General features: G+C 43.4%; 1 protein-coding gene across 1 annotated transcript in view; it reads left to right on the top strand.

The window, feature by feature from the left end:
• auts2a (activator of transcription and developmental regulator AUTS2 a) overlaps positions 1 to 27,966 on the top strand; it is a 288,131-nt gene that overhangs the window by 100,643 nt on the left and 159,522 nt on the right. Inside the window, exon 4 of the mRNA XM_034099585.2 lies at positions 24,380 to 24,481. Coding sequence (XP_033955476.1) covers positions 24,380 to 24,481 — 102 coding nt within the window. The remainder of the gene's footprint in view (positions 1 to 24,379; positions 24,482 to 27,966) is intronic.

Here is a 27,966-nt window from a genome sequence, read left to right as displayed (position 1 = left end):
TGTATTTATCGTGTGATTTTGGAAATAAATATTTTCTGAAAGCCAAGACTTTGTTTGTTTAAAATCGAACAAAACACCCGAACCCCAAAAAAATGGTTGTCAATCCACGTTTATTTTGAAATGAGCCGTTGCGACTTCCGACTGATTTCGATAGAGCGGGTCACATATTCAGTATGGTTCAACGAATACTCTGCTAATCCATCATAGGGATTCCTCTCTCATGTTTTTCCAAAGCTTCTCAATTAGGGTGCCTTTTTTTTTACTCACAGGTCAGGCCTATTGGAAAAGAATGAGCAAACAGTGCTGTGTAATATGTTGCCCCTCTGTCCATGTACCCACATAGAGAGAGAGGGGCTCTGGACTGTTGATTGACTCTGTATTTACAGAGCCTGTGTGCCAGGCCTGGTTTGTTGAATACTAGTGACTGTAATGACTATAATGAGTGAGTGTGGGGTGTGGGTTATCATTAAAGGAGGCTTATTGTAGTCTCTGGTGATGCCCCAGTATGTTCTATGAGAGACACATGGTGTGGAAACTTCTCTTGGGTGGTATCGCCTATTTCAAATGTAAACTCAAGAAGAGGGTAAAAAACTATTCCTATACATTCCTGTGGACTGTTTTGTGGAGGAAAATTCCGAAAGAGCATAATCCTCTCCTGGGTTTGCGTCTAATTGTGTTCTCTGCTTCAGGGGATTTTCTCTTGTTTAACTGTTGCAATGGCAGAAGCAGTTTACTTTTCGTCGTTCTTTTTGATTTTGAGTTGTATTTCTCTGCCCATCCATCCACGCTTGGAATACTTTAATGAGAGTTTATCGGAAGCCGTTTTTGCCAAGCCAGTTTAATTTATTTATGCTTAAAAGCTTCAGCGGTAAGAGGCTTACGGAACTGAACCCTGGCAATGCTTGTCGCAAAGCGGGTCCTATCAGTTTATTTATTCTTATTCTTCCCCAGAAAGGCTTGCTCACTTTGGAATTCTAGGAGAGCGCTCCACAGCTTGCCGAAGGGATTACTGGTAAATCCCTGCAAACTCCAGATGTTTTTCCAGGCAGCAGGCAGTGAGGAAACATCGTCCATCCCCTGTAAACATCTGTCAGACAAAAGCCTCCGCCACAGAGGAGACAACAGAAGCTTAGAGGGAGTAGCTTGACTAGTCAGATTTTCACTCTGTTAGATCTGTTTGTTCATGAAGAGCTAAGTGGTTTTGCGGGGCGTCTAGTGTGCCTGCTTATGCTAAGCTTTGAATGGACGAGAGTACAGTATAACTGATCAATTTAGCGGTTAAACAGAGAAGGAGGCAGGACTATCATGTTGCCAACCTTTCCTTCGTAGATCACTAAGAGAGATCTTCCGACTTTTTATTGAACCTCATTTACTTTAATTTCTATTTAGTTTTTAATGTACCCTTTATATACACCTGTATAATAATTAAGAGGACAAGTTCTGCTGTATCCTTCACTGTGTCTGAAAGGCCCTGATAGTGCCAGTTAGTTCTTAAGTCGCAGGAGTGGTTTATTTGTGTGTGCATGCAAGCGAGTGTGTGTGTACTGTGTGTGTGTTGTGATGTAAGTGGCAGTTGCTGCTGGGTTCAGGCCCCAGGCAGGATCTCATATCCCCCTGCCATGTTTGTGTTAATGTGCTGGATGTAAACACAGTGCGTGGGCTAAACAAGGCAGTGGCTGGCTCTGTGTGTGTCTGCTCTCAGCCTCCTCAGTGTAAGACAGAACGCAGAGAGCTGACCAGTGTCTGGATCACTGAACAATCGCAGGCCAGAGAGAGAGTGGGAGAGAGAGCGAGCCCTCAGTACAGCCACTAGGGACGGGCCTGACAGATGGATGGAGCGAATGACTGGATGCTTAGCCAACTGGAAAGACAACTTTCACCCACACAGGCTGTATGCTTTTTGCCTGTCGCCTTTTATCTCCTTCTCTGATACACAACCTCAAGGAAGCAAAACAGGGTATGTGTGCATAACCATAACATTACACACACATATATATATATATATATATATATATATATATATATAGATATAATGTGTACTGAACATGTAGGCTGTAAGTGGTGCATACCTCAATTTTATACCTACATCATGTGTGTCAAAAAGTAGTATATCAACAACATTCAAGGTCCCATGTCCTGCTTTTCCGGTTATTACCCGTCCCCTTGTGTGTTGTGTAGCTTTAAACGGTAAACGGTGTAAACGGTCTGCAAAGTCACAAACCCTCAAAGTACACCCTGTAGCGAGTAAAACTCTAACACAGAAAATACCTGTCAATGCTGCCCCAGAAGGTTTCGGGTTGCGGGTGCTAGTGCAAGTGCAGATGGGGGTGCTGCAGCCCCTCAGCACCCCCCCTTCCCGCGTCCATTCGCGATGTCTCGCTGTTTCGCAGATCCCACGCAGCAAGCAGGAAATGAACCCAGCTCACACTGTCCGCTCCTCGGAGCAGCGAGCCGCGCAACGTCCCGCCAACACGGCACCCAGACCCCACGCAGCATTCTCATCCGTTTGTCCTTACTGGTGTCATGTTCTGGTTGCTAACAAACGCCATTGTAACACATAATCACTGATGTTCCGCTGTAACGGTGGTGGACTCATCAGAACAGAGTGGGCGAGCTGACCAATCAGAACACAGTGGGCTCAAAGGGAGGGGGGGGCAGGAGCTCCAACAAGCCGTTTAGGACGGAGAGTGCATACACACTATGCTGTATGAGAAACCAATGTGAGTTTGGAAAATTGCACAATATAAATCTGTTACATAGACCTCAACAATGGAATTATGATCAGTAGACATGGCCATGTCATGGGACCTTTAAATAAGTGACCTCGATTACAGTCGGTGGGTTTTAAAAGTTCATCATTCAAAAGTTCACATTGATATCTGCACAGATTTAACAAATGAGCTATAAAAAGATTTAACAGGAACTTTAAAGGTCTTATGTTAAGCAGAATTTATAATTCTGTTCAGCTTTCCAGCAGAACTTCTGCAATGCTGGCAGAGATGGGATGGCAGTGCATAAAGGTGTGTGTGTAGAGCTGCAGTGAATGTGTGCCTCCATTTCTCCTCCTCCGAGCCCTCCCAGAGCTCATTAGCCCCAGTTAAATTCCCAGTGGAATGCTGGATCCTGCCTGCCGTCTGCTGCCCGCTCCTGAGCAGCTCTGGTTTCAGCCTGCTGGTTGACCGGGCACAGAGATGGTTCCCATAGTTGAGCTGCCTGAGCCGCATGGGCAGACCCTGGTACCCCGGCTCAAAGAGCCCTCTGTTGTCCCGCGCACGCGCTCACATGCAGGGCAGAGACGCTCTACACAGAGAGGCAATGTGAGCTATGGGAATGTCACAGATTTGTGGAAGGATGGATCACATGCTCAGACTGATGCAGAGCAAAGCCCAACAATTGCTTTTTGTCTGAACGTAAACTTGTGTAACTGTCTGGCAATAGCAGCCCATGCTGGCATGGTCCAAAGAAACAATCCTATGCTTTTTTCTGCAGCTTCCGTCTGTGATTGAGGCTTGGCTTCAAATCTTTTTGACGTTGGCCAGCTTTGCGGAACTGATCTGCATACACACGTGGACCCGCTCCCACAGGCAAATGCATAATGTCTAGATCATTATTTTCCATCAGATCTTTGGGGAAAAGTCTGTTTATTATACATCATTCTGTTTTACAAATGGCCCACAGTTTCTCTGTGTGACCAACCAGCTTTCCCTGCATTCAGTAAAATCCACTGTAGTCCCTACACCAAGTTGGCTTTTTCCCTCAAAGTTTTACCCAGTGAGGGGCGGGGCTGGAGGAGAGTGCATATCAAAGAGGAGCAGCCATCTGTCAGCACAGGCAGCAAACAGCTGGTGGAGGAGATGCAAGATGTCTGAACAAAGACGGACAAGATGGAATATGACAGGAAACAGATTTCCATCCCTTTTACCCCTCCTGCAGGAGAACAGGTTGACCATCAGAGTGCTGTGATGTCTCTCAGTCTCCAGATGCTGGCTCTCCTCCTCTCCCTCTCTAATCTTCTTGCCTTCCTGTCCCTCTCACCCCCTCCCAGCAGCAGAGGGAAGGTAACCTTACTGTTGGACTTACTGTGCTATATTTTTCCACGACTTGAAACTAGAAAGATTCTTCAGTCTTCTCCCTCGTTGCTTAATTTCCTCATTTGCATTTCTGTTCCGCTCAAGAAGAACAGAGAATCTCTCACATGTAGGCACGCACACAATTAAACTAGCGACTGGAATTATCGTGTAATAATTAATACATGATATGCTTTAATTAAACTAATTAAAATAGCATTTACTTTTACTTTTTTTAGAATAGGATTTTTGTGGGACCTCCATATTACATTCGGTGAATTATTTAGCTTTAGTAATTGACCTGAAGCAGCTTAAGTAGATACACATCTCTCCGCTAATTTGCTTAGATAAATGAAGCCGTGTGAGTTGTGTTAAGCACATTTTTAGGAAATGAGCACAGGCCTTCTGTTAATTTGTGTTGCCGCGTAAGCCGCCTCACATCAGGTCTTCTTCTCTCTCTTAGCACAGTCTATTCCCCTTTGTGCCTTTTCCCCTCTCGCACCGTTAATTTGAACAGAAAATGCTGTCTCTTCCTAAATAGGGCGGTGGTGCACACTAGCTGCAATCATTAAGCCCATTTTCTGCCAGCTTAGAGCTGTTAAAATGTCGGTAATGGAGGGAAAGCAAGAGAGTTTGTCGACTCTCTATCCACAGTGAATGTGTTAAGTGTGACATTGGCCAGTGTAATACTGTAATGGCCCTAATTGTCTACTCACTCTAATATGTGGCTGTTGCTCTTGGACATGACAAGGGCAAAGTGAGCTAATAAACTGTGATTACTGTCACTTGAAGCTGCAGGGGGATGTTTTTCTTTTTTCTTCTGTTTTGTACTTGACAGACAGGGGAAGCATGGTGGCGGTGAAAGGTCAGCTTGTGGTTGCATACCACAAGTGATGGAATGACAGAGAAAGAGAGGAAGAGGTATCACAGAAAGAGAGGGAGATGAAAAGCTGTCATCTCCAGATCTTGTCCCTTCGGTCGGTTGGATTGACAAGCCGTCAGCCTGGCCAGCTCATACTCTGTGGAACAAAGAATAGACAAGGCAGAGCTTTCAACTTCCCCAACCATCTGCCTCTCTATCTCTCTGCCTCTTCCTGCTCCTCTTCAGTATACAGAAATAGAATGTGACATATAAGCTGAGGCTATTGAAAACTTACTTATTGTAAGTGCAAATGCCAGTACTTTATACTCACTGTGGCTTGAGGTGAATTCGTCCATGCCATGAGGGTGGAGGTTTTGAGTCACTAGTGAGGGACAGCAGGTGATATCTAAAACTTTACATATACAAGTCATCATTCACCCATTCACACCTCATTCATACAGAGCAATGTTCCACTTGCACGATGAAGCTTACATTCACACTGTTGGCCATGGAACAACTTGGGTTACAGTAAGTATATGGCCCATGGATACATCGACATGTTGACTGCATATGAAATGAAAAAAAAGACATAACATCTTAAGAACATAAACCCAGTGGTTGAATTGATGTCAATATCCTCAGTAGATCCCTGGTGCATTTAGGGATATTAGATATTACATAACATCTGAGACATACAATTCATCTGAAGATGCCCTGGTTTAAAATCAGAATAAACTTCTACTGTATGGATGTTATTTTTTTTAACAACATCGACTAGGTAGGGCTGATTTTTAACCTAGCCAATTGTCGGAAATGCTACTTAAGAAGTGTATCACACACGTTTTAAAACTAATAATAAATAATAAAATCTGTTTTTAGTTGCTTAAACTCGACTGAGCTAACAACATTCAGTACAAAGTTTCTGTTTGTGCCTCGCAAGTCCAACGTGTTTGTGTCTGTTTGGAGTTGATGTTTTATGCACCATCTCCAGGCTATGAAGTCCTCATTCCACAGCTTCCCAGAGACCAGTTAACCCCTCATTTCCTCCCCAGAGCTTTCAATAAGGACCACAGATGGTGTGTGTGTGCATGCGCTTGTTTGTGTGAATCCTCGCTGTATCTTCTGAGGAGCAGACTACAGTAGTCGGGCGCTCTGATAGCCTCCATTTATTATTCAGCTCTACTCCAGCTGCACCCCCAAGCATCACAAAAATAAAACAAGGTTAAGAATTGGCATGAAATGTGTCTCGGCGGATCAAGTGGTGGGGGAGGGTGGGTGGAGGTTTGGGAGACGGGGGAGGTATGGGCCTTTATCTGCGTGCAATCTTTTATTAATTGCCCTTGTGCTTATACTGTGAGTTTCTCCGTGATCATTAATGCATGTGCAGAATAACGTATTTACATGTTCTCATGCATTATGCATGGCGAGGGAGGGGGCTACAGTGTTGCGGAGGATCCTCTGCCCACAGGTCCTGTTTTTTTGTGTGTGTGTTCCTGTCTGTGTCTATGTCTGCGTGGGAGCTGATTTGCATTAAGCCAGGCTGTAAATACAGTCGCCTCCAGGCCCCTGTGCTGCTACACAAAAGCTATGGAGCATCGGACAACAAACAACCTTAACACAGGCGGGGTGTGACTGCCTGACAGAGGCTGACTGGTCTCAGTGACAGCAACAAGCTGTAACAGATATGTTTGCTTAGGGAGCATGCAAACATGTAGTTCCCTCTTTAGTAAAATTCTCGCCAGTGTTCTCTGCAGTTTCTATTTGCTCTCGGTACTAACCCATTCTCACTCCCAACTCCTCAATAACAGGTGCTCGGTCAGTGGGTGTAGATGTCTACCGACACACCGAGGCTCCCTTTAGACTTTAGAGTCCGTGTGAGACGCACCAAGCTTTCAACAAGCTTCAATGTGAACCCATCTGCCTCATTATTAGCATTCAGAGCAATTGACGTAGGAAAAAGAACAACCACGTCCAAGAAGGGAGGAGGTCAGGATGGATGGTTGGGTCAAACAAACAAACTGTTGCCAAGAGACTGCTGTCTGTGTCCCATCTGAAACCAATTCAACATTGACCTTATTTACCTTGCTTTGGTTATGCAACTTACCAACGTAACTAATGCCATGTACATAGGTAATATATGCACTTACTTAACATAGCAAATAGATCTCTAACCCAAAGCACTCTTTCCTAAACCTAAAACAAAGTAAACCTACGTTGTAAGTTTGTTTTTAAAACCAGTATGCCTGTAATTATCGGAAACACATGTAACACTTCTGTAAGAGGGGTGCTTTGAGTGCTGTAGTTTGAAGTGTGGGGCCGCAGGCCAAGCTTTCTGTAATTGACGAGTTACAGTAGAACTAAGAACATGCAGAGTCTTAGGAAAGCCTCGGCTGTGTGCAGAAAGAACATGTTTTAATACATCAGTGAGGATGGGGGAAGTACTATGGTGGAAAGTGCTAGTGAAGCCACTCTGTCTGTCTTGCAACAACACAGCCATGTTCATGTTCTTTTGTCAGCAGGGTGCTGAATCGATCGATTCAAAGCACATCTCTCGAGATTGATTGATCACTGACTCCTGTCGTTCTTGTATGTCCACAAACTGCAGCTCATTAAGTCAACTCTCTGCACCAGAGTCGCACTCTTAGTATTTCCTCTTCCACCACTCCTGCCTCGATTATCATAAGTCCAAACTCAGCAGAAAGCCCTGATATCGATCAGCGACTGGCCCTACCACCCTCATTTAACTTGTCGTAGTAGGTGAGCACTGTGTGTCTCATTATCTTTGTGCTGATGGCTGTGTGTTGTGATTTATATGTTGTAATTGTTTCAGATAACTGAGTGGTTGTTGGTCGTTGAACTGCCGGCTACATCCAAACCAACCCTGCTGGATAATTACAATTGATTAAGTTACAATTGAATTAATCACTCTGTTAAATCCTTGGTACTTACTGCACACTCACGCTGTTAGCTGTCTGTACTGTGTGTGTGCATTAGCTGGCAGAACAAAGAAACCATTTACAGAAAAGATCTTGGCTGCAGAAATCAAAACGATTTTATTTATCATTAATGCACTTTTATCACACTGGGACTAAAATACAAGTAACTCAATAAAATATCACGTCATTTATTTGAAGGTTTTCGTTAGTTGTGGAGTGACAGAGTCAGTGAGGCAACTCAATCATTTTAGATTAAAATTGTTGCGAAGGAAGGTTTTTTTTATAATGTTTGTTTTACTCCATCTATAAAACCCAGGATTGGTAAGATTTGCAGAGATAAAGTTATGAAGTTAATTAAATAAACTTAAAGTGTAAGTTCTAAGATGAATCGGTTCACTTCCTTTTACAGTGTTTGAAAATCCTGCATACAAAATGCAAATATTGTGCACTCTGCGTTACCCATGTGCTTCCACAATCAGGGCTTTTAGTTTTGTTCGTTTCACCTTTTTGACATTTTGCATTGTGTTGCTACCAGTGTAGGAAGTACAGAAATCTCAAACGTCCTCTTCCATGCTTAATGAAGCCTCTTGACACACAGCATAGAGCTCAAATGTAAATAAAACGTGCTGCAGTTGTGTCATTTGATTGTCCAAGTGGCTCCTTAAAGAGCTGCTCAGGGTGTACAGCAGCGACAACAAGAGAACCGCCACGGCTGTTGTTGCTCTCTTCAGGTGTATTCATCCTGAAGAGTGTTGGAGTGTGTTTGCATCTCTTCGCCTCCTTCACAACATCGCAGGAAACAAAGACGGCCTCGCTCTCTTGCAGGCCCTGATTGCAGTCATTAGGATGCACGGGCGCTCACGGTGTGACGGGGCCTCTCCTCGAGGGGATTCAGCTCGCAAAGCGCCGCCGCTCGCCTGTTTTTAATAACAATCATATAAAATCGCTGCAATTAGCCCGCAGCTACAACGGGATGGAGAGCAGAAAGATGTGGAGAGGGAGCGGGAGGGAGGGAGAGAGGGAGGGAGAGCTACAGGCTCAGAGTCAGTGAACCTTTCCAATGTCAGCTCCTCTTTCACATGGAAAATTCAAGAGGGCCTTTGTGTTCATCAATTATTAGCCTTGAAAGTTAAAAAGATCCATTGTGTATTTTTAATCAGAGTTACATCTTTGAACTGACTCCCAGTCCCGCCCGGGGCTACAAGCTGAGTACAGTTCCTCTGCCAAGTCTGCAAGTCTTTTATAAGAAAGAGAGATTGGGCGAGGTGAATGTCGGTGGCGTCTTCAGCAAGGTAGAAAAAGAGGCACAGAAATAGACAGTTTCTTCCATCTTGGGATGTGATATTCTGAGCTTAACTAGGTGTTTTTCTCTATTCTGCGTACAGTATGTTAAGTATTAACCATCTCATTTGGAGTGTGCATGATCATCTCCTTGATGCACTTTCTTTGCCAGATGCTAAACTGGCTGCACCATGTGGCAGAAGTGAATTTACTGATTCAGCCAAAAAGGGCTTTTCAATAAAGAAATACATCTTAAAAAACGAATTAAATACATCCCTTATTTTAATGAGTTTTGTTTTCACCCTATGATATTATCCATCAAGATAATAATACCTGTCCTGCTGAGTATAGTTTTGATGTTGCACATACATTACTCAAACTTCATGTCAATTTTGTTTATCAATTGAGGTTGTTTCCAGTGTAACCTTATTTTGGTCAAATTTGAGATTGAACTGCAGTCCAATGAAGTCCTTTTTGCAGTTCCTCCCGTGCCAGCAGTACAAGAAACACAAATCTAAGTGAACAGTGAGTCATGTGACCAAACATTTTATTTTTCTCATTGACTTAAAGAGACGTTTCTAATGCAGCACATACTCATTTTTTAGATAAACCAAACAAACACCTTTGCAGTGTACATCTGCCTGGTTTGGAAAGTTGCAAAATTATAAATCTACTGTTGCAAAGATGTCTGCTGTTGGAACACACACGGTGACAGCAAGCATAGCCAGTTTGCCGCGGACTGCTGGAGAATTCAGTTAAATAGCTCCATTCTACAGCAAGGTTAAACTTACATTCCCCAGGGGACGGAGCAGTCAAATCAAAGTGGTGCTGAAGGCGAGAAAAGATTGGATAAGGATGTTTGTTTCAAGTATGCTCTGTTTAGTTTGCATCTCCATGATTGAATTTTGTAGGGTAGCGAAGGGTGTGTGTTGATTTGAGAAATGTGTGTTTCTTCTCTCCTCCTACTTGATGTGTTGTCATGTAGCACCACCCACAGGTCATCAGGAGGGTGACAGGCTGGTGTGCTGCAGTGCTCTGTCAGGGAAGGAAAACACTAGGGTCTGACTGAAGCCTCAGCAGAAGCTTTGGTTTCCTGCGGAACATCAACTTTGAAAGCTCAATATAAAGCAGAACAATTCCCAGTCACGAACAGAGAGAGAAGTGCCCGCGTCATTGTTCCTTCTTGAGGGACGGGGAAAGAAAGTACAGCGCACACCAGAGAACCCAGCGCTCTCTCTCAGATTCAAGCTTTGTTCAGGCTGTGCTGAATTATTTAGACCTGTGTTTAAAAGACGGCTCGGGGGGATTTTGACATTAGCTCTTCGGAGCCCGCACTTGAGTCTCTCTGGCCTACAAAAGCCTGGCGCTCTTTCATGAAGTGTAGTGTACACAGACAATTGTAAATGAGGAGTTATCAGGAAAAAAGTTTTGATAAAAAGCATTGTTCAAAGTCTGCTTTGAAATCAGTGGATGCTTGTTTTAGCCTTGTTCTTCAGCTCACATCGTGCTCTCCTGTGAGACTGCAGGGAAGGAAAGCAGAACCCCCAACGCTTGCTGCTACTTTTATCATTGTTCCCTGCTATGCATGTTGTCTCTGCTTCACTTCTCTTTCAGATTGAAAATAAGCCTTGTATAGTTCTCATTAGCATTCACTGAGCCTCTCTATTATTTATAATACAAGTACCTTTATACTTTTTGGAAAGTAATGCTGTCTGAGAGGGTTTTCACTTTGCTAAGTTACTGCTGTTGTTTACATTGTAGTCTCTCAGTATAAGCTGCGTTAGGAACAAGATGTCTGCAGGTGCAACGGAATCATATAATATGATACAATATGTCACAGCTTTGACAATGTGTTATGTTGTTAGGTGATTGGTTGGGGAACTCTCTGATCCTGTAACTCAGATTTCACAAGGGTTTTTTTTGGGTCGTGGTACATGTTTTGTCTTTGTCAGAAGCCTATCTGAGAATATGTAGATTAGTTACAAGGTTACAACAGTGTTATCAGAGGCAGGTTCGCCAGCAGGAAAGCAGAGCAGGTCACAGGTCAGTCTGAAAAGCATTTGTTGAGCCGAACTAAATTCCACCCTTATCACTAAAACCCTGACATCCCTTTCCAAACAGCAAGTAACATTGCTTTGACATCATGCTTAATCTTATCAGCAGACATGATGGACAAGGTCTCCCCCTTTTTTATTGCTCATTAGTCATAATTATATGAAAGCTGCCTCCATGGCCTTTTTTTTGCTGGCAGTATAATTGATTGTGTGCTGCGGGTAGTTTGCAGAAATGCAAAGTATAGCTTCCACATTACTTCATTCAGTATTTCTTTGATTAGACCTCAGTGGATTCTTGCTCTGCTAATATAATGTCTTCATCTCATACTGGCCTATTTGAAATGATTACACCAGTTTTGTTCCAGAAAATGCCTGAAGTTTCTAGTGATGAACCTCAGGCTGAGAACCCAATTTTCCCCAGCAAATTCAGAAAGCCACAGGCAGACTTCCACTCCTGCAGCGCCTGCCTTTTAAATTGGGTTTTATTCATTTTATGTCGGCTTTTTAACAAAATTGCCACACTGAGGGTTACAGAATTATTTTTTAGTGTTTCCTCAGGGGGGGAAACACGCTATACTCCCATTTCTTTTCTTTTTTGCCTCGACGAACAGTGGTGAGTACTAAAGAGAGACAAACAGCTCCGTATCAGCCGTGATTTCCTGAATAGCCCAGTGGGAGTGCGGGAAGTCGGGGCGCATGCAGCAGATCGGCGTTGCCCTGAAACATCAGCCATGCTGTGAGGGAGATGGCTTTTCTCTGCGACAGTCCGACTGTGAGCCACGGGTCTGCAAATGAAACAGGGGGAGGAGGGATGCTGCCTTTATAGATTCAATGCCCCTGTTGCCTCGCTGGGCATGTCTGCTGCTGTGGTGAGGCAGAGGGAAGAAGGCAGCAATGGATAAACAGACAAAGAGCTGCATATAATTCAGTTGGAAATACAGTGGCTCTATTTCCTGCTGTTTGTGAATTCATCAGGCCCCATGCTGTGCCACTAGTGATTTCTAAATATATGCAGCTCTTCTGATGTAGATGTGTAAACTATGTGTGGGGTTATGGATGGCTGTGCAGACAGATTGTTTGCTTTGGGTTCTCTGTGGACCTGGTGGGTGGGATCTGCCAGCATCATCTTGCATTGTTTTCAACATGTGCTTTATTGAGTTCCCAATTGCAATGCTGGTCCTCTTGTCTCGGGCTCACCGCTGCTGTTGAATTGACATTGCATTTTTGAAAGGCAGTACTGTTGTGTATTCAGGTCCTGCAGTCCTGTTAGGCAGACGGACAGTGAGGCAGACTGAATCCTTCTCTCCAGCCCGGCTCCTGCAAGACCCTGCTTAACAGGCATCGGGTTTACAAGCTTAATGCTTGGGAGGGGAGAGCGAGCTTAGCTTGTAGCTCTCATTGCAGCTGACATTGTATCGGGCGCCCAGACAAGGCCGGGCTGCAGCAGCCTTATTAGCCTTATCAGCCTTATCTGGATTGGCTTTTCCACAGTCTGACACTAATGTAGAATGAGAAAGGTTAGTAGAGGTTTGGAATGGAATGGAATGTGTAGAAATGAGCCTCACGCTGTACATGGACAGCCATCCTCTGCGGGTGTTTTCCCAGTGCTCCACTGGCTGTCTGAACAACATAGGAAGAGGCACAGAGGAAGACTTGCAGTAGGTGGAGCTCTTGCTTTGGATTTTTATGTTGAAGCTTGATTCACCTGAGGCCTGTACTACGAAGCCGGATTTTCACTTAGCGAGCTAACTTCAGGGAAAACTGTGGGTTTCCGGTCCTACGCTGGTTCACTTCTTAGCGGGCTAGATCTCCATGGTAACTTATGCTGAACGGCTAGCATCACATCATAATGTATCATATATTTCCTTATCTGAGTCAGCTGAGCCAGATCCACTCGTGTCAGACGGGGCAGTGATATCATAAACCTGTTAATGTACGCATTCAAACACTTTTACTTTTACCAGCTGTATTCACCTTGCAGGTTTTTATCTTTGATCCTGGATAAAGTGTTTAAGTCATGGATGTTTAAAGTTTAACGTCTTCATATTTGTCTAATATTATAGTTCACTTTTCATTCAGGAAGTATGACGCTGCGCTGTCAGTGCGCTTCTCCATGTTTGCGATTGGTCAAATGTTGCTAACCCCGGCCCTTTTATGTGAACGCACACCTAACTCCATAGGGCAAAACTGGCTTGAGTTAACGAGTTGATAACCCGCGTCGTAGGGCCGCTTAGCGAGAGCGCGTTTGTTTTGGATTAGGTAAACCGGGTAACTCAAACATATCTAGGTTAAGTTGAACCGGCTTCGTCATACAGGCCGTGTGTGTGTGTGTGTGTGTGTGTGTGTGTGTGTGTGTGTGTGTGTGTGTGTGTGTGTGTGTGTGTGTGTGTGTGTGTGTGTGTGTGTGTGTGTGTGTGTGTGTGTGTGTGTGTGTGTGTGTGTGTGTGTGTGTGTGTGTGTGTGTGTGTGTGTGTGTGTGTGTGTGTGTGTGTGTGTGTGTGTGTGTGTGTGTGTGTGTGTGTGTGTGTGTGTGTGTGTGTGTGTGTGTGTGTGTGTGTGTGTGTGTGTGTGTGTGTGTGTGTCATTAGTTATTGTAATAGGACTGTTGTGTTTTCAGCTGGTGATAGTTTGTGTGTGTACACAAGCTTTATTTTCCTGCCTGTAACCAACCGCTACTTTTCTCTCACTGCGTCCTGACACCTCGGTGCACTGGAATAAACGTTAACGTCTCCCTCACAATTCCTCGCTGCTCTACCTGTTTTACCTCCCCCTTTATGCACTCCCTCCTCCTTCTCTCAGTTTCCCTTGTGCCATCTCCTCCCCGCAATCTGCCGCAGGCCCTCCATCTCTCCGGCCTGTCAGCGTGCTTTTTCATTTGGCTTGTTGCTACAGGGGGCTTGACGCTAGCAGATTACAACTTGGCAGCCAGTCATTTTCGATTTATCAGAGCCCCCCCCCCTCCCGCAGCCGGCCACACTCACTACCCTTGCCAGCATCATTCCAGACACATAGCAATTGCTCAACACCCCACCACCCATGTTCCCTTCCACCTTCCATATCTTCCTCTTTCGATCAGCGCCGAAAATGTAGCTTCCAGCCCTGAGACAAAAAAGAAGAAGAAATATTGTGGCAGTGGAAGCTTTTAAGTTAGAGAGGCAGCTAGAGCTGTATTATTACTTAGGCCTCTGTCACTGTTGATGACCCGGGAGAGTGGAGAATATCGATCGCGTGTCACTCAAGGCATTCAGCAGATTGCATTGACAAAGCTTGTCGGAGGCTTTAATAGCAAGGTTAGTAGCCTTGGCTGTTACCCAGGAGAAAACTCTAACTGTGCCCTATTTCATGGTGGCTTTTTACCATTCCCTGGGTTCAGAGAGTGGATTGATAACAGTAAGGAAGTCATTTTACTCTCATAATTGCCTTCCTGTGGTGGACATGTGTGGCTCTCAGCGCCTGTAAAAGTGCCTTTCCAAGAACAGGCGGAAGAGGGCCATTGTCTGGCTGCTTCTTGTGACAGAAAATAGCTTCACACGAACAAATATGTGGTGCCCTTAACAAAACATTTTGGAAGAAAAGAGGGTGAAAAAAGGAAGGAAAAATCAAAGGGGGTGTACAAGTGTGATTTATGAGTTTAAGGAAGTCCATTAGTCGCTAGAGGAAGCCCAGACCAAAACACAAACAGAGTAAGGGCATGGCTTGCAAAGAGGGTCATGGAGTCCTTCTTTTGTCCTGCCAAGATCGCTGATAGCTGCTGAAAACACTGCTCGTCAGAGGAGGGGAAACTGACAAGATTTGGATCTCACTTTAATTCTTAACATAAATAAGAGCTCTCAACCCCCTAAATAGTCTCTCTGTAAGCCAAGTGATGTGAAACTAGGCTGAAATGTAACCGGTCCCCCGTGTGTTGTAACATGCCTCACACACATGTTGGGAAGCTATTTCTACAAGCAGCATGCAGAGTCATTGCTGGGTGCTGTCAGGTCTGGCCTGGCAGCTATTCTCAGTGCTGTGGAGGCTTAACTCATAACGCTGGAACAGATTTGTCTTCCATTATTTCCACAGTAAAGCTCTGCCATTGGATAACATACGTGTTTATGTTGCATGGTTGAAGTTATTAAAAGTTTAGAGAAATAAGAGAATGTTCCATCTTGTAGTAGTAGTTTACTAAACTAATACTGAAAGTGCATGCTTCTATATGTAAATAAAGACTCTTTATTATAACATTTCTAAATCAACTTCTAATATTTTCTTTTTTTTGTTGCAATTTTCCACATAACAACTCCACTTTGTGTAATCTACTTTTTAGGGTGAGTATACATACAGAATACATCTAAACTTTGATGGTAGAATTCTTGCAGATTCAATTGGAAACCCAAAGTCATGATCTCATGGCTGTAGAATAATGAATATCTCCATTTAGATGTTTTGTATTGAAGTCTCACTTTTTCTATGCTATTGTGCCGATGGGTACGGGAAAATGATTACTAAATTATTTTGCATAGAGAAAGAGTATGGCGTTATTTTAACTGAGTAAAGTTATTAAAGTATCAATGTTAGTTCTTTGTTACTATCCCCGGTAGCTGAAACGCACATTTGAAAAAACAAAGTAACTATGGAAACGAAATGCACTTTGTCCCGTGCACTGTTGCCCAATCTTCTTCAATGAAAGCGGCTAACACTAGCTGTAAAAGTCACTTAAACCTCACAGATTGCATAAGGCTTAGTTGTAAGCGTATACTGGGGTGGGTGTTAGAATATTAAAAATATTCTTACAATCTTAGAATAAGACATATACTATAGAAAATGAATCTATTGCCAGTTGTATTTGGATGTGGCTGACTCATAATGGCAATGCTTTCAACGGCACATGAAGGGAGTCAGCACTGAAACAATGCAGAGCGTGTTCTCTGAGAGATCCTCAGCCAGTCTGTTGCCTACCGGCCCATTATGGGCAGCTGCATCTTTATGGCCAGTCAGATGAAAGGGAGTCAAGTACACTTTCAATGTGGTATTATGTTAATTGGCAATATCCAGTAATCATAATGGCTTTATGTACCATCTTGCATCAAAAAAGCAGAGTACGTTTACATGTGAGTTACTTCCTGTCTCTGAAGTCCTGATTATTTCAATTACAATCATGCTGTTTGGCTGTATTTGTGTTGCCCTTGGCTCTTCGCTGTGTCCCATTACCAGCCTGTTACAGCAGCCAGAGCAGATGTTTTCCAGCATAGTTGTCACGAAGCAGGCAAACTCAGGCTGTTATTAAAATGGTGGGAGCATACTGCCCTGTCTTGTTTTTATGACTTGATAATGGCAGATGTGAATTTCAGGAAGGTGGCTAAATGAGGACGTTTACAGCGGGGATTAGCGATAACAGCGCGGGCACGAGGTGGACACACTGGGTCAGCCAAATAGGAAATGTATATCCTGCCATCAGATTTTATAGCCCCCTCTAATCCTCTGAATAGCAGGTAAGGTGAGATGCAATCATACTTGTTGGTTTACACCAGCACGGAAGCCATAGCAAAGTGCACGATAGGCAGTTAACTAGATTGCAATATCCACCTGCTGACCAGAGATCAGCCTGAACCTTTGACCTTCACTTTAACGCCCACTGGGTTATTAAAACTCTAATTGGATGATTACTCACTACAGATATTCATCAGCTGATCAAAGACGGCTTGTAGATATGACGTTTCAGGGAAAACTAACTACTATGAATACTTTACTGTTGCATTGTCTAATTTGATACAATTTGCACTAATATGTGTAAACTGTATTGCTGTAGTTCTTGTGTGTTTTGTTTCATAGTGGGGGTAAATTACATGTTTATCTAGTGGCCTTCTCTCTTAAGGTTTTGAGCGGTATGTCTCTTAATTAATTAGTTTATACCAGTGTATTTATACCAGTGTGTCTCAAAGTGTGAGCGCCCCCTAGTGGTCCATGAGTATATTGGTAACATTTCACATTTTAAATACATTTAAGTTTTCCGCACTCTCGCGGAAATATCTCCACAATGGAGCGAGCTTAAGTTTCACTTTCGATTGCATGATATAGCCCAGCGCAACACCTTCGTCTATGTTGCCACTTGTTTGTACCATTTTCAGGTGATTTTTAATCTGTTCTAGAAAAACGATGTGTTTTGGGATATTTGTGGAGTTAGGTGGTCTGCGAGTGTATTTTTATTGGTTAAGTGGTCCTTGGTATGAAATGTTTGAGAAACACTGGTTTATACGCTTTCTAGCTTTGTTTATCACTTTTAATCCAGTAGTTCTTTAATGCCTCAGGGTTCAGCATAGCTTTGACTTATTTAGGTCGTCTTTCTTAAATAGCCAGGGCTACATATTCTGCAGCCTTGCGTGTCATACCGAGCACTCGGTATGATATTCCTGTTACATAAAAAAGCCCACTTTCCCTAAACAAGAAGTGTTTGTCTATCATATTACCACCACACATGAGCCACACACAAAGCTTGACCCAGTGTTAAGTGTATGTGCTAAATTTCATTGCCTCCATCTACTGGAAGGCCTGCCAATATACTGGCAGTGAATTCCTGGAGGAAAATAAATGGCAATAAAAAAGAGAAATGATAGCCCCTGCAAGCCGATAGGAGAGGGCTCTTTCTCAGCTGTCTTTTTTTCCATGCCTCTCTTTATTGAGGCTGCCCAGCTCGGGGAGCTGTGATTTGGCACACTGACTGTGGCTTTAGTTGGATGGGTCCCTGAAAGCCAATATTGAAGTAACGACTCAGTAGCACAGATTGAAGAGCCGGGGAATCATGTAATTAATTGAATGCAAATTTCTCTGATGAGCAGTTATGTGGTGATGAGCGCTCAACCGGGCAGCTAGAGGGATCTTTTTGACCTCCGCAAAGTCCCAGCACCCTCCTCCCCCTGTCCCCCAATGCATTCTGGGACAGTATAGTAATAGTATCCTCTTGGCCTGCCTGTCTGCTGTACATGGGGAATGTTAGAGTGCTGGAAATTGGAGGTGCGTAAAGTGGGCAGGAAGGTTATTTTACTGCCACGCGGGGCTACTATAACAAGATGTTCAGATATGATCTGAGAGAGTAGAGGTCTCCCGCTGCTCTTATATTCGCTCCCCCCGACCACCACATGATATTTCTCCACCTGCCCAGTTCATTATTAAATCTGGGAATTGTCCCCATAACTCAATCCACCACACTACAGCATTATATGACCATTTGTGAGAAGGAAGAAGGGTGATTGCGACACAGGGCAGAGGATGGATGTTAAAAGCATATTGATTTGTCTGTAATGTCGTCATAGATCAGAGATTTATGGCAATATATAAATGCAGCCACAAACTCTATAGCCTCCAGCCTGCGGTAGAGGAAATGGAGTCCTTAGGATGACTGATGAGATCAAGACAGTGCTTTCAGCCACGTTTACCCCCCTCCTCTCGTCCCCCTCCCCTCAAGCCTCCATTTCCCACTCCTCCTCCTCCTCCTCTCAGGATGCTCTCACCCTGCGGCTGCCCTGACTATTCCTCAGTGGTTCTATATCTTTGCTCTGGCTTCACATTCCAGTACAGAGGCAAGGAAAGCCTCCTCTGTGGCTGAGATTGGTCGGAGTGAGTGCATTCGGCCTCACTGATCTCTCCCCTGCTAGAAAAATGATGTCTGACAAGGTCGCCAGAGATCACTGCCGCTCAATGATGTTAGAGGATTGAAAGGAAATGGAGCTTCTCCATGGTTACATTCTTAGGTACTAATTAAAAACTGCTTTACTGGCTGACTGCAAGTGACATCTTATCCACAGGCAAACAGTAGGCTTTGGGATAAATATGACAAGTATTTGTAATATGTCATTTAGTCACAGTGATGAAAGTACACACGACATCCATGCTACAACTACAGGGATAAAAAGAGGTATTAAGGGTTATTTTCACACTGTGGGCTTTTTTTCCACACAGAGCTAACAGTAAACAAATCTGGGGCAATGGAAGCCAAGCGCTGATGCTCAGTGACAGGCTGTGAGCGAGGGTGGCAAAGGGGGTTATGGGTGATGAGAGGGCCATGCGGGGCTCCTGTCTGCGGCAGTTAGAGCAGCTGGGCCTCATATCTGAGCACAGGGTCAGAGCCAGGCCACACTGGTGGGCTCGCCAACACAGCCACTGTCAGAGAGATGACGTAGGGTTTGTTGTCGCCCCCACACAGTCCCTGACACAACCCTCGGCCCCTCTTTTTACATAACCGTCTCTTCAGATAAAGCCGACTACGAGTTAAACAGGCCCAGCAGTTTCCAACTGCTGCTGTCGGCCAGCCCACAGGGTTTTACTCTACAGGCTTGCTGTGAGGCTGATGTGATGTAGAGGCTGGTATGGACGTAATTAGCGATGTTTAATGTGGTCTAATGTTTGGCAATCGTGTCTCCTAAGGCTATTCGAGAGCGCCTGTATAAAGTCTGCAGGAATTCTTCAAGTTGTTCATTTTAACTGCTGAGTCGTGAAGCTCACAAGCACTTTAATAGCCTTGGTATATAGACCTCTGAAGGCAGCATAAAGGAGATATTCAAAGTGTAGTCAGTGGAAACCAAGGGGATTTGACAGTGCCGCAGGAAATAGACAATTTATTATCAGCAACACAGCCTAGGTAGTGGATTATCTATAAAACTTTCATTGTCCTCCCTCAGTGGCAAGCAGCCATAAAACTTCCCAAATGAGGAACTTGTTAATTTACTTGTTAAAGTAAATTAAAAATGTATAAGCGCTTTTAGGTAAATGGGATCCTCTTTCATTGCTGCCCTAGTGGGATTCTCTCTGCCAGATCCTGAGAGGACAGGTTAGCTGTTCTGAAAGCCGCAGAAGAATAATAAAAGCCGTTAAATTGTTCCAGGTTTTATTACCGCTGAGCTCCGCAGCTGCTGTTGTGCGTAACTAAGGGAAACCAGGAGCTGATGGCTATCCCACTGAGGCCAGTACAGAAAACTGAGCCTGCTTCTCTCTCTGTTTCCCTTTTTTTTTTTCATTTCTGAGGGATGGTGGGTGGGGGGGAGAGTGCTGGGCCAGGCAGGTTGTGTATGGCTCTGTTTAAAAAGGCCGTTGTGGTTAGAAATGTTAGCAGGCCTACTTTTGTGCTTGATTGCATCGCGTCAGTAGTGCAGCCCTTGAGAATAGGTCAATACACTTGTAAAATTCCACTATGGCAACGGTGAGCACTTTTCAGTAAGTGAGAAAATAATTGACTCCACATGTTCAAGACAATGTTGTAATAGCTGTTGCAGCACACTTTTCAGGGGAAAACCATTGAAATGAGATATTTCATAATGTATCTGCTCTCTGATCTGTGGACGTACTGTAGTGTGTATTCTGAGTTGTGTTTTAGTGCCTGCATAACACAATTACCTCTCTGCTGCCATTCACCACAGAAACTGAAATGAAAATATTCCATATTGATTTTTTTCTTTAATGACATTTCTTGTATTATCAAGAGGGGCATCTTGAGCTTTGGTAGACAGCGTTTATGACATTCAATAGCACCTTTGGCATTTCATTTGGCAGTTTCAATAATGCTGCTGTGAGGTTGCTGTTTATTATCTATTTCTTTCAGCCAGACCTTTAAATACATGTTGAAAAGAGAGGTCCTCCCTCATTTATGTGAGGACTAATTAAAAATCAGGAGTGTGGAGAATGTAATAGTGAATATACAGTTTTACAGGAGGAACCTAGCTTTGGTCAAGGCCTTTCAAGAAATAAAACCTACTGACACATTACTGGAAAGGAAGTCTGACAGCTTATTTGTATTTAAATATATTGAGGTTTATTATTTGGTGCCTGTTTTCTTTTAGATAATATGGATTTATAGTGTTAGGTTTTGTTGGGATTAGCATGTTAACGTACATTTCATACAGTATGAGGTAAAATTGAGATGATATTGCGTTCCAACTTCCAACTTGTACTCTACAATATAAGTAGTATAAGAAGTATACTTCATTATCAAGAACTTGGCAAATGTTTTCTCTTGTGTTATCACAAAAAGTCAAACTTAAATAGACATTTTTGTACATAAACTAGTAGATATATCTAGGTGCTTAGTGTACTTCTGCATTCAAAGTGAAATGCTGACGAGTAATGACTCTGTTTAACTGGGTTTTGAGTATCACTGGAAACTCAGACATAACGGATGCATTGTAATTGTTCGGGATGTTCAGATGTCACCACTGCACTATTCAAATAAAGTATGGCAGTTCAGTAATTGAATAGTTTCTAGTAACTTAAGATCAAGCATTTATATTTTTTTCAAAGAATGATTTATAAGAAACGTTAAATGATGTCTCATACTTGCAGGCTGAACTGTTTCATGCTGAGGTTTCGGCTGCTCTCTTGCAAAGCCTCACGCTGACTGCTGATTGAAAACAGTTGTTGATGCTCTACTTCAGTGAATTCAGACTGGTAAGAGAGACAGGGGGAAAAAACGTTATGCCTTAACACAGAACAGATTGCAGGAAAACAAGACCTCACTGTGGAAATTAATGGCAGATGCACTTACTAGTAGTTTAAATGTTTCATTAGATGCTAATGTCTCGCTGTGTCTTTAATTGTTGTGAAATTAGCCTCTGGAATATTAAAACCATCTGTCTGTTATCCTCCTGCAGGGCCAGTTCTTACCCAGGCTGCTCAGATACAGTTAGGTCATTAAATAAATGCATCCGTATGCCTCGACCTGCATCTTAATTAATGTCTCTATGCTATTGCAGTAGCACACGCCAATCTGGGGCATCTACACACACACACACACACACACACACACACACACACACGGCTCATCTCCCTGCCTTTGATCTCTAGTGCATTGGGTTTCATTACGCGTCTGAAACTGAATCTAAGTTTTAAAGGCTGTAAAAACAAACACAGTACAATGACTTGAATGCATTAAGAAGTTGGAATGATCCGACCAGCGGTATTAAAGCAAAGGTCACAAAGACTGCCCCCCTCTCTACACCCACACATGGGCTTCTCATTTACATTTATTATCAGACAGCAGGTCGTTAAATATTAACTTCACTTTTTGATGGCACTGACCACCGGCATTCCCTCCATTTGTTGAAGACATCCATTAATCACACCATAAAAAATGAAATGAATCCATCATGTGAAACTCCGAAAGTGAGAGTGGATGAAGAAAAGAAAAAAAACCCAATTCTCCAAAGTAATTTAAGGGAGCTCAAGGGGAAATTAAAAGGAACAAGCTGAGGGATACATTTTCAAATAGCTGTGTAATCAGGTCCCGAGCTATGTAATAGCCCTGAAAGATGAGCCGCTCTTTATTGGAATGTCTTTATTAGACATGTTCTTCAGACATTACACAGATTTAAATTTGTGCAAGATTTCTGATTTCATGGAGTACTTTCCCACTGATAAGCCAGGATACAGACGATGTGATTATAGGGTTTCACTACTACAGAGTCAGTTTGATACCACGTTGATTAATAAAATCTCCATATCTCTACCACACTTGGCTTATTATATTCTTCATAAGCTTACTCTATATGGGTTTGGATCGTGTATATATATATGTATATAATATGTATATATATAATGTGTATATATATAATATATATAATATGTGTATATATATATATATATATTTATATATACATGTGATGCCGGAGTCAGCAGCCGCTTTCAGTAAGGTCTGTGTTTTTGTGTGTGAGCACATTCATAAATGCATGAGAATGCTGGTGTGCGCTGCCCGGTGTTGTCAGCAGGGACACAGCCTGATTAATAAATATTATAGGTCAACATGTTTTGATGAAGGAGCCACAGACCGGGGAGTAAACAGCTTCCCTCGCTCTTTCTTCATTTCAGTTCACGGGCCAGGGTGGATGAGATTGTATTCCCCTTTTCTCTCGAAAAATATGTAAACTCCCCTCAGACAAACTGGCATTTACAAGGAAAAGAGAGGAAATGTGTCCCTGGTTTTTGTGGGAATAAAATGTGTTGGAGATAATTAGTGCTATCACAGCGCAGGGCATTGGTGTGCATGTGTGTGTGCACGCGCCACATTTGATCCTTGTGTGCTTTAGTCTCAGCAGTGACACAGACACACACTGATGCACACACAGATATTCAGACATGTGCACACGCAGAGACAAACAGGCCCACCAGGCCCACCAGGCATTCCCTGTGCTCAGATCTCTTATCACATTCACACTCTGGCGAATCCACCCGCCTTCCACCCATCATGCAATTCTCCCAAGGAATAGGATTCCTTTCACACCGCTAATGGCTACAGAAAAGGGAGCATTTTAATTTTAATTACCCGCTCAACTCGAGGGTTCTTTTGGTATTCCCACAACTTGTACCCTTTCATCACACTAAATGATGGCCAATACCTGAAAAGAGAATACTGAATGAGAGGTAAAAAAAAAAAAAAACATACTGTAGCGCTGTCACTTCTCTCCAGAGCTGTAGAGGGGAAAGGAGAATGCCATCATATTATAGTCCAAGTCCTTTGTGTGTGCAGCGCCAGGATCTTCTTTTCCTATTAGTTGGCAGAGCAGCCGTTCACTACACTGTCCCATAAAGCCATCTTTTTATGAGCTTTGAAATGAAACCTGCAGTGTTTGTCTGGTCTGGAAGGAGCAGCCTGGGAGCTTCAGACGACATAAATCGCAGACTTAGCCACGAAGTACAGACCCCACCTCCTCCTTCCACTCAGCTCCGCACTCCCAAGAGTCTTTTATTGTTCTACAGATTTTGAAGGGCCTCAGATGCTGTGCGGATTGGCACATCCTCTTTTTTATTCTTGTAATTTTGCAGCATTTCCAACAGAGCGTCTAGAGGATGACACTTGCTGATCTCCTGCTGCCTCGGCATGTGGTGTCTGCTTGGAAAGGATAGAGGCTCCATTTTAAGGTTCTGGAGGGGTCTTTGTCCCTGTTCTCTATTTCGTGGGCTGAGAGGAGTCTCCTACTGCGAGATCAGATGGCGTCTATCATTGGCAAGCGGAGTGATGGCTGCTGAATAGGCTCAGAAACATGACAGATTTACAGAGACAGCACGGCGGCTCCTGCCAGTTCACACATATTCATGAGCCGATTCCTGTGTGACGCCATCCCTGCGCCAGCGTTATACATGTTAAGCTCCAAACTGCAGTGTAACCACTTTTGCTTCATGTTGTTAACCCTTGCTGTCATTGTGTGTTATGTTTGGCAGCTGAAACCGGGGCAGAACAACTGTAAGGGCAGCGACAGCGAGAGTGTAAGCGGAAGGTCCAAGCCTTCCATCAGGAGCAGCTCCAGAGACAGGCTGACAGATGTGAGTACATTAACACTTAAAAGTACTGCTTCAGTGGCAGCTGAGGTCCTGTGTTTGTAGTGAGTCATCTTCTTAGAAATAATGCCAAAATCAAATATCTGAGGTCATTGCCAGTTGGTAATTTTGTGTACATAGTTAGGATTTACATTTCAAATATATACCACACATAAGAAACATACTTCATAATAATACAACAATTCTGGGCCAAACGTTTACCAAATAACCTCTCCAAAGTTGATTTTACATTTACATGCAGTGGTCAAACTCCCAAAGAATTTGAACATACAAAAAATATCTCTAGGGCAGAACAAGTTGGCCTGAAAGGTAAAGGTAATGGTTAAAGTTCTAGTGTCCAAACAAATGTTAGATTTCTCATGCGTTAAAATCAATGTGTTAAAAGTAAACATGTTGTATTTTTACATAGGAAATAAAGAGAGATGGCATTATTGTAAATATCTATCTCCCAATTTATTAGCAAGTAATCTGCTTGGAGTATTCATTAGTTAAATCCCTTGTTGCACAACATTGGCCTTAACAAGCAACAGTGTCATGTAAGAAACTTGTACACATTCAACTTCACGTCAAACCACCTCTTCATCATTACATGTAACAGTTACTGGTAATACTTTAAAGTATTAGCTTGGGATTGTCAATCAGTGCATGATCTTTCAGCGCAACTGTTATACATCCTACTACAGTTTCATTATCCAAGAATCATTATGTGTATGTGGCCTTGCACCTGCGGAATGTCACACACAAAAGGTAAGTTACTGTATGGATGTGATATCGTCTATTTGTCAGGATTCATTTTGGTGCTGAAACAATACAATTCAGCCTCAGCAGATACATCTTAGATGTCTTCAATGCACTGTTGAAGTAATTCAGGTAAAGAGCACACTATTTGCATCCTACACACACACACACACACACACACACACACACACACACACACACACACACACACACACACACACACACACACACACACACACACACACACACACACACACACACACACACACACACACACACACACACACACACACACACACACACACACACACACGTATTCTCCCTCTCCCCCCCTCCCAGAGGCTCTACACAGTATATGACTGAAACAAAAAATACACTACTTACCCAGGTCCTCGTTTCTTGTGGAGGAGCTGGAGGCGAGCATTAGCTGACAGAAGAAAGAGCGCGGCGGCTACGTGTCCCCTGGCCCTGTGACATATTCAGGATGTAAAGCGTGCAGGCTCGAGGGACTCCTGGCCCCTTCTCTTTGATTTGTGTGGAGAATCTACAGTGAAGCAATCAGATATCTGGCCGTAATTAAAGCTGTCAGTTACGAGGCGCGCAAGTCTTTGAGAAAGACATGGTCGAACAACTGAAGCAAAACGGATTCTGCGTGAAGCTTTACGATGCTTGACTGGGCATGACATGAAATAAGTAATTTGATGTTGACAGCAGAAATTGAAATGATACTCGTGATTTCTGTCGGACTGCACTGTGGCAACTTTGCAGCAGTATACCATGACAAATGTTGCTTCAACAATGGAGGTTTGCCGTTTAACCTACTGTATGGATGGATGCTTTAACGTGACTGCCATACACATTGATAAAAGCATTCAATGTGTCATCTGTTGCATCCTGATCTCTAATAACTAAATGCTATTACAACAACATAGGTCTTATGCAATACTGAAATACAGTTTGATAATTGTCAAATTGTTCCTAAATGTTTTAATTTTTAAGTCATGTTATAGTTCCAAACATTTTTCTTTACCTTAAGACAGTTGGCACAACATTTTTTTATTTCAAGTGGTGTTATCCTAAAGGGCCATGCAAGTATTCATCAGTTTGCATATATTATAATATGTTTTAGAGGGCTCTGCTTCAGTTTAAATCTTTATTCAGTGTTTAAAATTACATCATCTTTTGCTTTAATTTGCAACAGTCACAATCTCACTAATCCTCACTGGCGAAACATTTCCTGCCATTCACATTACATCGCTTTGATACACTCTTACACACTAAACGGTTACATCATGTTATGGTCTGCCACTATTACTCACAGGAACACTGTTGCTTCACTTCATCTTATTTCAATGTGAACATTGTCTGTGAAATGATTCACTACATTGAATATAATTAACAGCCACAGTCCCATGGGTTACTGTGATTTATTTGATTGGAACATTTCCTAAATTCCCAAATAAATCTGGTATTTGTTTTAAGAATGTCAGGTTTCCTCAAGCAGAAACTTGTTCTCAGGAAACATCTGTCGCCCCTTTATAATCACGTCCACCTGAGCTGGCTTTGAGCCTCTCCGTACATCTGGAGGATAGAAGGGAATGGCCGCTTTGGTTCCCCCTGCTGCGTCTGGTCAAGAAAGCCCGCAGGAGATGGAGCATGTATTCAGTAGAGCTGCTGAAAGCTGGGCAGCATGAGGAACGACTGTGTGTGGCTTCATCTCTGGTCTCCACATTTCTAAACAAGTCCCTTCCAGCTCTGCTGTAAAAACCCACTTCACACGTTGCAAGAGGTGCAAGTCGTGACTCTTTGTAGCGCAGGACGACAGGAAAATTGATGAAAATAAAAAAGTTTTGTTTAGTACTGAAATTCCTTTATATTATAATGAAAGAAAACATTGGTTGATTTTGAAATGTTATGTTATCTTCTTTGTAGGTCAATGTGCTTGTTCCACTGAAATGTTAAACGTATTGTGATTGCAACACGGCACAAAGCAACTGTACTGCTCCTGTGGTTCAGCTGCCCAGAGGCGCTCCCATACAGTGCAAACACAAAGATAAAGCATCCAAGTCATTCGTTAGTACCAGGGAGCGGTGTGAGACTGGGGCGAGCTTTGACCCGAACTGTTCATTAGACCCAACAGTTCGCTAATAGTATTTGCTCTAGCACTCCCTTCCCCTCATGGAGTGACCACGCTCCGATGAAGCAGATGAACCGAGTTTGCTGACCTGGCACTGGCTGGCAGGGAGATGGAGGCCAGAGGAAGTCAGGCCTGGCAGCCTCCTCTCTCCCGCTCGCCTTCCCTCCTCACTCCGTCCTGCCAGCTCATTAAGGCCTACAAATGGCACATCAGCTCGCCTGTGTTTGCCTCAACCCCAAACCCCAGCTAAATTGGCAGGCTTAGCCGCATTTTCTCTGAAGCGCTGGGTTCCCTTTTGGGTTTCGTTTGAAGCTGACATGGCAGCCGCCCCCCCACATCCCCCACCACACCCCACCCCTTCAGTCTGGGTGGCAGACATTCATGCAGGCAGCAGTCCTGAGCAGAGGGACTCTGTTGGATCAGGGAGGGCAGGGAGCTAGGGATGAATCACTCCCGTTTAGTCTCTGCGGCAAGGGGTGAAATGCCATCATTACCCAGCTGCCTATCAAATAAATTGGCAATTACTGGCCCGGGATTGCAAGTAAACAGCATGTTACTCCTTTTTTTTTCACCCAAGGCTCTTGATGAGAGGTGG

This window comes from Pseudochaenichthys georgianus, chromosome 14 (assembly GCF_902827115.2).
Source record: "Pseudochaenichthys georgianus chromosome 14, fPseGeo1.2, whole genome shotgun sequence".
NCBI classification, from domain to species: domain Eukaryota; kingdom Metazoa; phylum Chordata; class Actinopteri; order Perciformes; family Channichthyidae; genus Pseudochaenichthys; species Pseudochaenichthys georgianus.
Note: the sequence above shows the minus strand (reverse complement) of the source record. Positions and strands in the feature narration are given on the sequence as shown.